This window comes from Vitis riparia, unplaced genomic scaffold, assembly GCF_004353265.1.
Source record: "Vitis riparia cultivar Riparia Gloire de Montpellier isolate 1030 unplaced genomic scaffold, EGFV_Vit.rip_1.0 scaffold460_pilon_pilon, whole genome shotgun sequence".
NCBI classification, from domain to species: Eukaryota; Viridiplantae; Streptophyta; class Magnoliopsida; order Vitales; family Vitaceae; genus Vitis; species Vitis riparia.
In genome coordinates this window covers 160,828-174,841 of record NW_023269682.1, presented here as the reverse complement: position 1 = coordinate 174,841, position 14,014 = coordinate 160,828, and the positions used below count along the sequence as shown (strand labels likewise).

The following is a 14,014-nucleotide window of genomic DNA, read 5'->3' as shown; positions in this document are numbered from 1 at the left end:
ATTATTTTTTAGTATGTTCAGATAAAATAAGTGGGTCAACAATGACCCTTCTTCTTCAATGATCTTACATGCATTTAATTTACTTGTTGCAAAAGCCACTTGCTCATTTAATACACTACAAGTATTGCTGAGAGACATGATGTCTTCAATCACATGTGAAACTACTACATGTATTATCATTTTTCACTGTTTTTAGTTATTATTATACTATTCCCAATTCTCATCTTTAGATTTATTTATTATTTTTCTTTTCCAAATAATCAAATTTAGTTTTCAGTTTGATTACTCTTTTGCGACCTTGTCATTTAGTCCATTGGACCTTCATTGGTAAGTTTGAAAAGATTTGAGTAAAAACAAGTTAGTTTTTTTATAAGATAGGGTTGGATTCGAAGTTTTAATTGAGTTAAAATATGTTAATTAATTAAAAAAGAATTTTAAATTGAGAATTAAAAAAAAAATCATCTTTTCAAATAATAAAAATAATTTGAAAAGAAATTTTAAATTGAGGATTTAAAATCAAGATTCTTTTTTTTTTAAAATTCAAATCTTTTAAGGAATTTGGAAAAGAGATTTAAAAAAGAAGTTAAATTAAAAATTTTAAAAAGAATTTTTTTTCCAAATATTTTTAAATTTAAAATATGAAATCCATCTAAATCTTTTTAAAACTATTAAGTTTCTAAATTATTTTTTAATAAAATATGATTTATAACTGATTCCAAGTTTACTAGATTTTCCCTTATAATATATATCTTACCTAAATGTGTTTTGAGATGAATGTCGTAAGAGAGTTGACCCTAACTTGCCCCATAATTCCCAAACTCTCATAATTTATTAATTGAATTTTGAGTTGTTAGAAGGACCTACTTTACCATAGAAGTTGAAATGAATCCATTTGGATTTGAGGTGTTGAATCGTGGATGTTGATTAAGGTATAGATATTAGAGAGTAAGTGGTAAAACCATTAGGTAAATTTATATATTTTGACTTCATATGGGTGGATTATTATATTAGAGGTCTTTAACCCCGTGATTATTTATCTCCATAATTAGTGTACGGGTTTTCCTCACAAAATCCCTTTTATCTCTTGTGTGTGATTCATTTTTTCATTGATTTCTTTCATATACTAGGGTTCAATTGAGTTAAACAAGTTTAAATCCCTTTCACAGATTTAATTGGGTTCAAAATGTCAATTCTTATATTATAATATTTGAAAAACACTCATTCACCTCCTTTGGTTGTTAGTCCTTTGGCTTTTAACTTTTTAAGTGATTATAATTATATTCCTTGTAGAATAAGGAAGATTAGTGAGAATATCTTTATAAATATTCTATGTGAAAAAATTTATGAGAAATATGAAATAGAAATGTGGAAAAGCGAGAGAGACACTTGATAAAATAAGAAGGCTTAGTACACCGTAGATGTAAGAATGAGTAAGAACCACCTAATAGAGATATAAAAGTGAAAATGAAAATACAAAGAAATTCGATAATTATATCTGTTTTTTGTCCTTCATTTCTTTTTCTATCATATAATGAAATGTTTTATTTCATTCATGGAGATAGACATAATTGACTATATGCTAGCACAACAAGTAGTATCAAAGTTTTAAAAAGAATTTAAACGAAAATATCCAAGTAAACTTTATGGGTTTAATATGAATAAAATTAAATATATATTATTATTTTGTATTTCTTTTTATTTTGTAGTGAAAGTTTGAATGACTGTCACTTTACCTTTTTTATGCCATTTTGGTCTTAACCCACCACTTACTTGGAAAGACCCATCTTCATACGTAATGTACCAATATGTTTGAGAATAATTTCAAAGTTTATTTTCAGCTAATAAAATCAATTTTTATAAAAATATAGCCAAGATGATGTTTCATATATTTAAATATTAAGTACTTAATTGTTGAATTTTAAGTGTTAAAACAATGAGTGTTAAAAATGTTATCTAAAATTTAAATATTGAAAAAAAAAAAGGGAAAAAAGACAGTGCTGCAAGTTGAATGTCATCTAGCTTGGGTTGAATAGTGAACGCCCTCTCCTCGTCGAAGAAAAACTGCAAAACAAAGCATGTCGGTGGAAGAAGTCTTTTACGGCATATGCCTTGTTTGTCCATAGGTGGATTGGAAAATAATTGTGACCAAACGTGTATGCTGCCTCAAAATAAAATCAAAAATAAAAAAGAAAAGAAAAGAAGAATTGAATGGTCAAATAGGAAATAGGCCATACCTTTCCCTGTTCACTTGTCTCATTTCACTTGTCTCTTTTCCCTATGATATGACATGCGAAGCCAACAATGTCAACAAACCCTTTTTTTTTTTTTGCTGCTTTGCCTTATCTTTTCTCTTCTGTCGTTTAACGCGCTTGCCTCCTCACCACTTCTTTTAGCAGAGGGAGGATTTTCTTGCTTGTATCATAGGCGACTTCTTTGCCTTCAATTATTTCAAGTTTTGTGAGGAGACTTGGCTTCAATTACGTTCACTTGCCACAGTGTTTAGTTGTTATCATTGATCATTCTCTTTCCAGATTTCTCAGGTGTATTCTTCAATTATAGCTATTTTCAGATTTGCAGTTCTCTTCGATAATACAAAGAGCTAAAATTTTGTCTCAGAATTTCTTTGGTTTTGTTCATGAAGTTTTTGGATTATATAAATCAATTGTGAAACTTTCTCTTTCCTACAGGATAATTCAGACTTGACAACTCATATCTCAAGCTTCATCTCTCTACTGCTCGGTAATGGCTTCTGCGGCTGCTGCTTCTTCTTCTTCTTCTCAAAGGCGCTATGATGTGTTCCTCAGCTTCAGAGCAGAAGACACCCGCAATAACTTCACTGCCCATCTCTATCACACCTTGTGCCAGAAAGGAATCAACACTTTCATCGATGATGACAAGCTTGAGAGAGGCCAAGTCATATCTCCTGCCCTTGTTGCAGCTATCGAAAACTCCATGTATTCGATAGTTGTTTTGTCGAAAAATTATGCATCCTCTAGATGGTGTTTACAGGAATTGGTGAAGATAGTAGAGTGCATGAAAAGCAAGAGACAGATGGTTTTCCCAATTTTCTACGATGTGGATCCCTCGGATGTGAGAAGACACAGGGGTACATTTGGGGAAGCATTGGCTAAACATGAAGAGAACTCCGAGAACATGGAGAGGGTGGAGAGTTGGAAGGATGCTCTCACTCAAGTTGCAAATTTATCTGGTTGGGATTCAAGAAATAAGTAATTTTCTTTTCACTCTTATTTTTATTTTGTGATTTTTAACATTGCCAAATGAAATGCTCTTGCTAATTCATCTATTACTTCTTACAACATACTGGGTATAAGGATACTATATATGTTAAATGATTGAAGGACCGGATACAAAGAATTCAGAACTTTTTTTGTACATAAGGGTAGATTTAATATTGACTATGTCTTCACACATCTTCTCATATTTCCTTTATTTTTATTATCATTTTATGGATAGCTAGACTTATTATGTGTTTATGCTTCAAATATGGCAGGAATGAGGTTCTACTAATCAAGGAAATCGTTACAGATATTTTGAATAAGTTGTTAACTACATCCATTAGTGATACCGAAAATCTGGTTGGAATAGATGCTCGCATGAAAGAAATAGAAATGCAATTATGCTTGGGGTCTGATGATTTTCTGATGGTAGGAATTTGGGGCATGGGCGGAATAGGGAAAACAACCCTTGCTAGAGCTATTTACGAAAAAATCAGAGGTCAATTTGAAGCGTGCTGTTTTTTTGAAAATGTTGAGGAGGATTTGGCAACTGAGGGTTTAATAAGATTACAACAAAAGTTTCTTGCTCAACTATTGGAGGAACCAAATCTAAATATGAAGGCATTCACATCTATAAAGGAAAGGCTCCGCTCGAAACAAGTCCTTGTTGTTCTTGATAATGTGAATGATCCAAAAATATTGAAATGCTTGGTTGGAAACCGGGATTGGTTTGGTCAAGGAAGTAGAATTATTATAACCACTAGGGATGAACGTATATTAATTTCACATGGAGTACTCAATTATTATAAGGCTCGGAGATTTAATTATGATGAAGCTATAAGGTTCCTTTCACATTATTTGTTAAAACGTGAAATTCTTAGAGATGATTTCATTGAACTTTCAAGAGAAGTAATAGGTTATGCTCAAGGCCTCCCATTGGCTCTAGAAGTTTTAGGTTCTTTTTTATTTAGCATGACAAAAGAAGAATGGAGAAATCAATTAGACAAACTGAAAAGTACCCCTAATATGAAAATTCAAGAAGTACTTAAAGTAAGTTATAATGGGCTAGATGATAAGGAGAAGAATATATTTCTAGACATTGCATGTTTCTTTAAAGGAGAGGATAAAGATTATGTAATGGAAATACTAGATAGTTGCAGCTTCTTCTCACTTAGTGGAATACGAGCTCTCATTGAGAAGTCACTCATAACTATTTCTTGGAATAATAAGTTAATGATGCATGACTTGATACAAGAAATGGGAAGGGAAATTGTTCGTCAACCATCCCTTGAAGAGCCTAGTAAACGCAGCAGATTATGGTTTCATGAAGATATCTATGATGTATTGCAAAAAAAAATGGTAAGTGCAAAAAAAATATATGAAATTTATTTCATGTAGCACAAATTAAGATAAGAAATCAAGAATTATTTTCCTTTCAATATTTATATGTTGACAAACTTTAGTGAGCTTTTATGCACTATGCATGCTTTTTACTTACTCAATTTCTTGGCTTGTAGGCAACTGAAAAAATTGAAGGCATATTCCTCAACTTGTCTCATTTAGAAGAGATGCTAGACTTTACCACTCAAGCCCTTGCAAGGATGAATAGACTTAGATTGCTCAAAGTCTATAAATCTAAAAATATTTCAAGAAACTTCAAAGATATCTCCAATATGGAGAATTGCAAAGTGAACTTTTCCAAGGACTTTAAATTTTGTTACCATGAATTGAGGTGCCTATATTTTTATGGATACTCTTTGAAATCATTGCCCATTGACTTCAATCCAAAGAATCTTGTTGAACTCAGCATGCCTTATAGTCACATTAAACAACTTTGGAAAGGATTGAAGGTAAATTTATGATCTACCCATGTTATTATCTTTAGAGAGTATGTAATGTTTACGAAAGCTACTTTTAAAGTCAAGTTTCTTTCATGGCAGGTTCTTGAAAAGTTAAAATTCATGGATCTCAGTCACTCCAAGTACTTAATAGAAACTCCAAATTTTCAAGGAGTCACCAACCTTAAGCGGTTAGTTTTGGAAGACTGTGTGTCTTTACGTAAGGTTCATTCATCACTTGGAGATCTGAAGAATCTTAGTTTCTTGAATTTGAAAAATTGCAAAATGCTAAAGAGTCTTCCAAGCAGCACTTGTGATTTGAAATCTCTTGAAACATTTATTCTTTCTGGTTGCTCCAAATTTGAAGGATTTCCTGAGAACTTTGGAAGCTTAGAAATGTTGAAGGAACTTTATGCAGATGAAATTGCTATAAGAGTACTTCCCTCCTCTTTTTCTTTCTTAAGAAACCTTAAAATATTATCGTTTAAGGGATGTAAAGGACCATCATCTACCTTATGGTTGTTGCCAAGAAGAAGTTCAAATTCCATTGGTTCCATATTGCAACCTTTGTCAGGTTTATGCTCTTTAACAACGCTAAACCTAAGTAACTGCAATTTATCGGATGAACCAAACCTTAGCAGTCTTGGCTTCTTATCATCGTTGGAAGACTTACATTTATGTGGGAACGACTTTGTTACTTTGCCTTCAACCATCAGTCGACTTTCTAACCTAAAACGGCTGGAGTTGGAAAACTGTAGAAGACTGCAAGCACTTCCAGAACTCCCATCAAGCATATATCATATTTATGCAGAAAATTGCACATCATTGAAAGACGGCTCACATCAAGTACTTAAGTCACTACTTCCAACTGGCAAGCACCAAAAGCGCAAGTTCATGGTGAGTTTTCTCTATATCCTATAAATCATTGCTTTAATTATTAAAAAAAGGTCTTGCAATAAAGTTCATATTATATATTATTACAAAAAATGGTTCTGTAATAAGTCGTGTGTTTTATTTTTATAATTGCTGAGATCTTGTTGAAGTATGAAAGATATGGAGACAGTTTGTTATGTTTCCTTTTATTTTTTTTCCTTAGAAAAAGAAATTAAAATTACAATTGACAAAAGGAAAGTGTATTCAAATAATATTAGTAATAAATGATGAATGAAGGAAAGCAACAATTTCTATCTTTCGACACCCTAATCATTTTCATTCTACAGGGTTACTTCGTGGCATCAATAGCATCAATGGCATTTATTCCTGGAAGTAGAATACCTGATTGGGTAACATATCAAAGCTCAGGGAGTGAAGTTAAAGTAGAGCTACCTCCAAATTGGTTTAATTCCAACCTTCTGGGTTTTGCTTTGAGTGTTGTCATTTTTCCCCAAGTCTGCTACTCGACCATTGTTTCAATGAAGGTCTCATTTGACAATTCTTCCTCCTTTGAAATCGGTCCTCGTATGCTTCAGTTTAATGGAAGGTTGGAGTCAGATCACGTGTGCCTTTTTTATTTACGACTTCACCAGTTGATGAGCAATTGCTGTCAAGTGACTCGCTTCAAGATATCATTTAAAACATTCCCCATGGAGGGTCAGATTGAAATTAAGAGGTGTGGGGTTGGTCTAGTGTACAGTAATGAAGACAGGATTCGCGACAGTCCCCCAATGATCCAATTCAACTCTATATCCTCTCCTCCTCCTCCTCCTCCTCCCCCTCCCCCTCCTCCTAATAAGTCAACTGTTGTCCTTGAAGAAATCCATGAGGGGGAACCCAGTGGAAATGGGTGCTCTAATGTTGATGGCTCAGAAGAAGAGAATTCTGAATACCATACTGCTGATGAGGAGGAACCCAGTACTGCAACTGCCTGCTCTGAGGATCACTCTGAATCAGATATGCGGCCACAGAAACGCTTGAAATGCAGGAATTAATGAGGACATCCCTTGATCAGAAGTAACAGACCAGACAAAAGCTTAATATGCACCCAAATCTTCCCATAATATCTCTTGGTGGGTTGTGTGTTTCTTTTCTGCTTTTCTTCCTTATCCGATTTTGAGTAGATGTCTTAATTAGGACAAGTTAGAACTGTTTAAAGCAAGAGTTAAAATATCCCATAACACTGTTCTAAATTAGATTTGCTTAGAATTACTCTCCCATCAATTCCTGAAACAATTTGATGAACAAGTGATATTGTTTCTCACACATCTTCAATTTCATGTGTTAAGATACAAATGATTGCACATCACTAGAATCATTACTGAGTCTATTTTTATTTATGCATTCTCATTTACTAATTGTGGCAACTAATCACAGAGTCCCCATGTCTGTCTCTAGGTTGATCGTCTTCAGTGGATATACCAATGCCTCCATATTGCTTTTGCAGTGGGCAATGCAATGCAATTAACTGGGATGATGGATTGATGAGGGGATTATTCTAGTGAAGGAGCAGGAGCAGAAGCAGAGCTAGAAGGATAGTAGAGAAAAGGTCTTGTAACAGAACCCAATCTTCCAGAATCTAATTGTTGTTGCATTGTTTTTCTTCATTCTACGTAACTATAGTATTCACAGTACTCTAATTTGTTAGATTCTTCACTCAATACATTTATCACTGGTTTCACTACTATGTGAAGTATTAGTTACTATGCAGCAAAGTCACTGCATGCTTCAAAACCTCAGCAGAACCCAGAGCCTTTGCATTCCTTTTATTATCTCTACCTTACATCATACTTCAAAAGTCTGCATTTGATCTCACACACTCTTGCTTGTCCGCACTTCTATTTGGTTATAATTTAAATATGGTATTTCTTGTCCGATTTTCTCTCCATTGTAGAACTGTAGATTTTAGGCAGGTCATAAGTAAATTTGAGTCATTCCTTTGTTTTTTGAGTTGATTTCTATGCCTCACCATGTAATTTATTTCTCATTTTTTTGTCACATGCTATTGGTATGCTTAAGAATGATAAGTCAAAATTGGAATTAAAAGGAAAAAAAAAATTGTGGTGATGACTTTGACAAAAAGTTAAAATTGGAGCATGTTAATGATTGAAAGGGAAATTTGTTATTAGTATTAGACAATGCTTGTAATATTATTTGTTAGTAAAATAACTAACTTGGTGTTTTAATAGATTTTCTGTTTTTTATTTTAAAAAAGAAAAAGGCAGAAAATTTTGAAAGCAATTTTAAAATTTCTATATCTTATTCTAGAAGTCTTATATTTATATAGGAGGGATATTGCAATTCTTTTTCTAAAAGAATAATAATAATAATAGTAGTAATAATTTCTATATAAAATATAGAAACTTTTATATTGAAAGATAATAGTTGTCAAAAATTATTTAAAAGAATGTGAATATGAATTACTTCCAATAATAGGGAAGTCTATTTTTATAAGAGGTAAGTTACTAATATTTTATTTTTTAAAAATAAAAAATAAGAAAATAACTCAAACCATACTTAAAAATTTAAAATATACTAACTAACAACATTAATAGAAACACATGCAATATGGACTTCTTTCGTATAACTACAATGGTCGGTTGGCCCTTTCTCCAACTACCTCTAACCCCTCTTCCTTTTGCACAACCTCAACTTACTTGACCTTGACTAAATGGGAAGCACTTTGTCAAGTTTATTTTTTATCCACATATAGAAGGATCCTTTATCATGTGTAATTATATCCTTTTTTTTATATGATTTCAAAACAAAGTTTAAAAAAATATAATAAAATAAATTATGTAGAATAAATGAGATGAAACAAATATGACAAATTCTCAAATTTGTCCTATTTAACATTTTTTTTTCTAGGAATGGGATGATATGTTTGAATAATTAAACAGGGTAGAGATATAGTTGACTCATCTTAGACCCACCCAATTACACCTCTATCAAGGAGTAACATAATAATAGTAATAATAATAATAATAATCATAGATAATGAAAATATTTTGGTGAAATTAATAATAATAAAAATACTAATAGGATAATAATATTAATAACAATATTATAAAATTAATAATATTCATACTATTAGTATAGATGATAATAGTAATAATTTTGGTATTTTTTTTGTATAATCAATGAGTCAAATGTCATCCACTTTAATTATATAAAAAGTTAAAAGTGGATTTTGACCTTATATAGAAAGTTGAAGGCTTTTTTTAATTAATTCTCTTTTTTCTTAAGACTTTGGCATGAAAAATAAAAAGTATGAATGATTGAAGGGGCCTTTTATCTTTATAACTTCATCCTTTTTTTTTTTTTCCCTTTCAATGTAAGTCCACCCACCGTGTACTTTTTTCCTCTCCATTTTGCATGATTCTCCCAAAATGATATAGGCCACTCTCCACCATCCACCCTCCTTCATGGATTCCACAGCCCCAAAACATCATTTTTTGTTTATGAACACACCATTCATGAACAAATGATTAATCCTAAATCCATCATATGGGTTTGGGAAAAGTAGACCCACAAGCCAATAGGCCAACAAAGCATTTCTTTTTTACTTTTACGTGTAATGCATGGAGGCTTCATGTTTTCTTCTATTACTCAACATGCTTTCCTCCTCCTGCTTCAATTACATTTGCAGCATCACATTGTGGTTTAGTTATTACTATTGTTCATTTTCTTGTTCATATCTCACAACTGTATTCTCAAATTTAGCTTTATCATTCAATTGTGGTGGATGTAAATGAGTTTTTGGAATTATATAAATGAATTGGGGAACTTAGTCTTTCTTGTAGGATAATTGTCTACTGGTTCATATCTCTCTACTGCCCGGTTTGAAGAAGAGAAAAAGCCAAAAAAAATTAATTTTATTCAAAGAACTTAAGATTCAAATAGATTTTCAAATATCAAAGTCTATAAAATATTATTTTTTGTATAAAATTGGCAAGTTCAATTAGTCTCATATGACATTGCAAGACAATAATGTGGGGAAAAGCAAACCCACAAAGCCGACCAATAGGTCAACAAAGCACTTCTTTTCTACTTGACTTGTAACACATCACACATGACTTCATCATTTTCTTCTATCGTTCAATGCGCTTTCCTCCTCGCTACAAGCAGATTCAGGATTTTCTTAGTTGCCTAAAATATTTGAAGTTTTGTTGTGAGACATCTGCAGCATCTGATTGTGCTTAATTATTATTATTGCTCATTTTCTTATTCGGATCTCACAACTATATTCTCAAATTTGCAATTAATTAAGCAAATTTAGCTTCATTATTCAATTGTGGTGGTTCATATATACCTTTGTTTTTGGGATTATATAAATGAATTTTTGAATTTTTCCTTTCCTATAGGATAATTTAGAATTCAAACTTTCCAATAACCAAATATAGACTAATGAGGTTTTAGATGACTTTTTTTTATATGATATTTATTGAGATATGGAGTCTTAAGGGGTTAGGTTAATCCAATGTTTAATATATATATATATTAATAAAAATATTGGTGCTCAGATTTTATGTAAATATCAATGAAAGTATTAATATTGATAAAATTTTTATAACAATGAAAAAAAGGGAAAATGATATAAAATAATCCCTTAAAAATTTTATATGAAACATTGAAAAATACATATATTAAATTAGTATTTTTTTTTTTAAATATATGTATAGTAAAATTGTTGCGATTGATTGGTAATCTAATGTGCAATATACTATTAATGTTCTATATATATATATATATATATATATATATATATATATATATATATATATATATATATATATACAAAATCTTGTAAAATATATGGTCATTGTGCACAAGGGATGAAGTCTAGTTGTTGGATAAATCATGGATGAAGTTTGGCCGTTGAATGTTCAGAAGATGAAATCTAGCCATTGGATTAAAAAGGGATGATGTCATTGTCACATGGAAAGTAAAAGCAAGGCAACTAAGTGGAGGCAATGGTTTTATTTCGACCTTCAACGTGCTTTCCTCCTCTTAACCGCATGTTGATGGGGCCTTTTCTTTAGTTGTTGCAGAAGCAACTTATTCCCCTCGTATGCTGCAAGTTTTGTAGTCATCATCGCCAAACACTTGTCACCGTTTTTAGTTATTTGTATCGGTCATTCTCTTGTGTTCAGATTTCTCATAGTAGCATTCTTCAATTATAGCTCTTTTTCCATTTCTGCTTTGAAATTAAGAACATTTAGCTTTATCATTCACTTATTGTTAGTTGTACAAAGCTATAGCTAACATTTTGCTTCAGAATTTCTTTTGTTTTGTTCATGGAGTTTTTGGAATTATATAAATCAATTATGAGCCTACATATTAATATTAATTGTATATGTGTGCTATCTGTTATTAGCATATTAAAAATATCAATTAAATTAATTAATTTATTAGACTTATAAGGCATCTTTAAATGGAATGTATTGCTATTCTCCTCGCATCCCATCATTGAGTGAAATTTAAGTAATTCCATTATTACACTCCAATAGATATAGGTATGCTTTCTTATTAATTTTTTTGATGATTCATTCTTCTTGATTATTTAGATTTTCTGAATTCTTTATTCAATTACGACATAAATGAAATATTATTGAGTAGTCTACTTCCCTTCGAATGATGAATCCCCTTAAACTTAAATTAAAAATTAAAGGAGTACCTTAGAATTCATAAGGGATTTACTTGTCTATGTATCGTTTCATTCGATCTTTTTAGGTCCTGACTTCGCCTCGACGGTTATGCCACGATGCCCTTAAAGCCTATATGCGATGGATAGACTCCTATAACCATGACATATTTGTTTACTTGAACATATTTAGCATGAGATTCTTGGACAGTGAATAAAGGTTTTATCATTTATCAATTTTCTAATAATTAGTGTGCAATAAAGTTCTTGGGTGTGTCTTCTCCAAAGCTGAGGAAAACATCATGCTTGCGCTGAGAAGAAGAAAAAATTGCAGCACACATTATGGAGAAGTAGAGAGATGAAGAGATTTGAGTTACCACTCCAAATTACCTGTAGAGAAAAGTGCTTCTATTGATTAATATAATTCTGAAAAGGAGAACAAGAAGCAAAAGATTGAACCTGCGGATCTAAGAATTACAGATGTTGGTGAGAAATCCAAGCCATGCCTCACTTCCACTAAATGAGATATTTGAGTGGACTTGCTAAAGACTTGTACTACAACATAAAGTAAATAAAGGGGTCCATTTCTTCTGCAAATTAGTCCTGGAAGCGTGTTAGAGGATAAATGAAAGAAAATGTGATAGAAGAAGCAAGACAAGACACTGTAAAGATAGTCATGTGATGTGTGAAAAGGAGAAAAATAATAAAGAACATACACTCAATCAAATGCACAGTGAAAAAACTCACTTCATTTGCTCTACTACTGATGAGGAGAGCACACTGCAACGGGCCGCTCCAATAATGAGATGCGGCCAAAGTAATGCTCGGAATGCAGGCATTATTAGGACAACCCTTGATGAGGAGGAACCTAGAGAAATGCTTGATATGCACCCAAATCTTCTCATAACGTCTCTTGGTGGGTTGTGTCTCTTTTCTTTCTTAAATCTGATTTTGAGTTGTTTAGCTTGTGTAGATGTCTTAATTTAGATGAGTTACAACTTTTTACACAAGGAATTGAAATATCCCATGACACAGTTGGATATTAGATTTCCTTAGGATTACTTCAATTTCATGCTTAACCATCTTACAATACTACATTTACTCACTTCCATCAACTGTCGAACCAAAATATACAATTGAGTCATTTTCAAGCCCATTTATATTTATGCAGTCCAATCATAACTAATACACATTTGAGTGTGGTTTGGATTCGTTTTCCTTGTTTTTTATTTTTTAAAAACACAAAGTAGCAGTAACTCAACTCTTATAGAAAATACATGAATAAATCATCTTCATATATTCTTAAAACCTACCATGAAACTAAGATAGAAGATTTTGTTTTTTAAAATTAAAAATAATTATAGCACTATGAGAAAATGAGGAGATAGTCACACAACTTTAGTGAGGGTTACCGAAACTCATGACCAAAAGGTGTGTACAGTTGTGTTTAGAGGGGTTAATAGGGGTTAGCAAAAATCATGACTCAGGGGTGTCTATAGTTGTGTTTAAGAGAGGTCTGCCTCTACTAGTCACAATCGTACCAAATTCAAGTGGGTAAATTTACTGGGGTACGGGGCTGTAGTAGTGCTATTATGTCCACAACAATAGAATGGTTATGGACATGGTATTTCATGGGCAGTGGAAATAGGCCCAATATGCCAATAGTGGGCCAAGCGGTAGAGATTGGGTCTGCATATAAACCCAATTCTTTATGGCCCTCTCTCTTTCATACCCATTTTTTTTTGTGTAAATATTTTTTTTTTATATAGTTAAACGCACAAAGATATATTAGAAAAAGGGTGCTTGAAAGGCAATCCAGAGCATACAGGGAATATACCAGCGTCACCTAAAAAAACAACAAAAAACAAGCACTCACCGGCCCTCAACAAGAACTTAACTAGTCCACAAAGTTAAGGGGCCTACAACTATAGAAGATTGAGCCCAAGAAAAGAGATTACAAACAAAGGAATTTTTCAATCTTTGAATCGATAAGACCTCATTATCAAAGACTATCCTATTTCTTTCCTTCCAAACCGTCCAAAATTAACAAAGAGGGACTGCCCGCCCAACCTTTCTATGTTTCTTGTCCTTAAAAGAAACATACCAACTTAAGAGAATGTCTTTAACCGTAAACGGAAGAACCTAATTAATACCAAATAAAGAAAACACAAGATCCCACAAAATCTTCGCCTTAGAGCAATGAACAAGGATGTGATTTATCGTTTCCTCTTTAGCACAACACAAGGAACATCTATTGGCTAAAATCCAGCCCCTCCTCTTAAGTTGATCTTAAGTAAGAACCTTCCCCCAAGAGGCTTCCCAAGCAAAAAAACTCACCTTTGTAGGAACATACGGACTCCAAA

The 14,014-nt window shown here is 32.2% G+C and overlaps 1 protein-coding gene across 1 annotated transcript; it reads left to right on the top strand.

The window, feature by feature from the left end:
* The first annotated feature begins 2,403 nt into the window (after positions 1-2,403).
* LOC117909878 (disease resistance protein RPV1-like) lies at positions 2,404-7,692 on the top strand. The gene is made up of 6 exons (XM_034823924.1): positions 2,404-3,227; positions 3,512-4,595; positions 4,754-5,086; positions 5,177-5,971; positions 6,295-7,080; positions 7,406-7,692. Exons 1-5 carry the CDS (start codon positions 2,743-2,745, stop codon positions 7,000-7,002), a joined length of 3,405 nt encoding a protein of 1,134 aa, XP_034679815.1. The 5' UTR covers positions 2,404-2,742; the 3' UTR covers positions 7,003-7,080; positions 7,406-7,692.
* Positions 7,693-14,014: the final 6,322 nt, after the last annotated feature.

What these genes read in the sequence shown, in the direction of transcription:
- LOC117909878 (XM_034823924.1), top strand. Translation starts at nt 2,743, where the DNA reads ATGGCTTCTGCGGCTGCTGCTTCTTCTTCTTCTTCTCAAAGGCGCTAT. An exon ending in GGTTGGGATTCAAGAAATAA is followed by an intron (nt 3,228 to 3,511) that starts GTAATTTTCTTT and finishes CAAATATGGCAG; the next exon opens with GAATGAGGTTCTACTAATCA. An exon ending in ACCAAAAGCGCAAGTTCATG is followed by an intron (nt 5,972 to 6,294) that starts GTGAGTTTTCTC and finishes TTCATTCTACAG; the next exon opens with GGTTACTTCGTGGCATCAAT.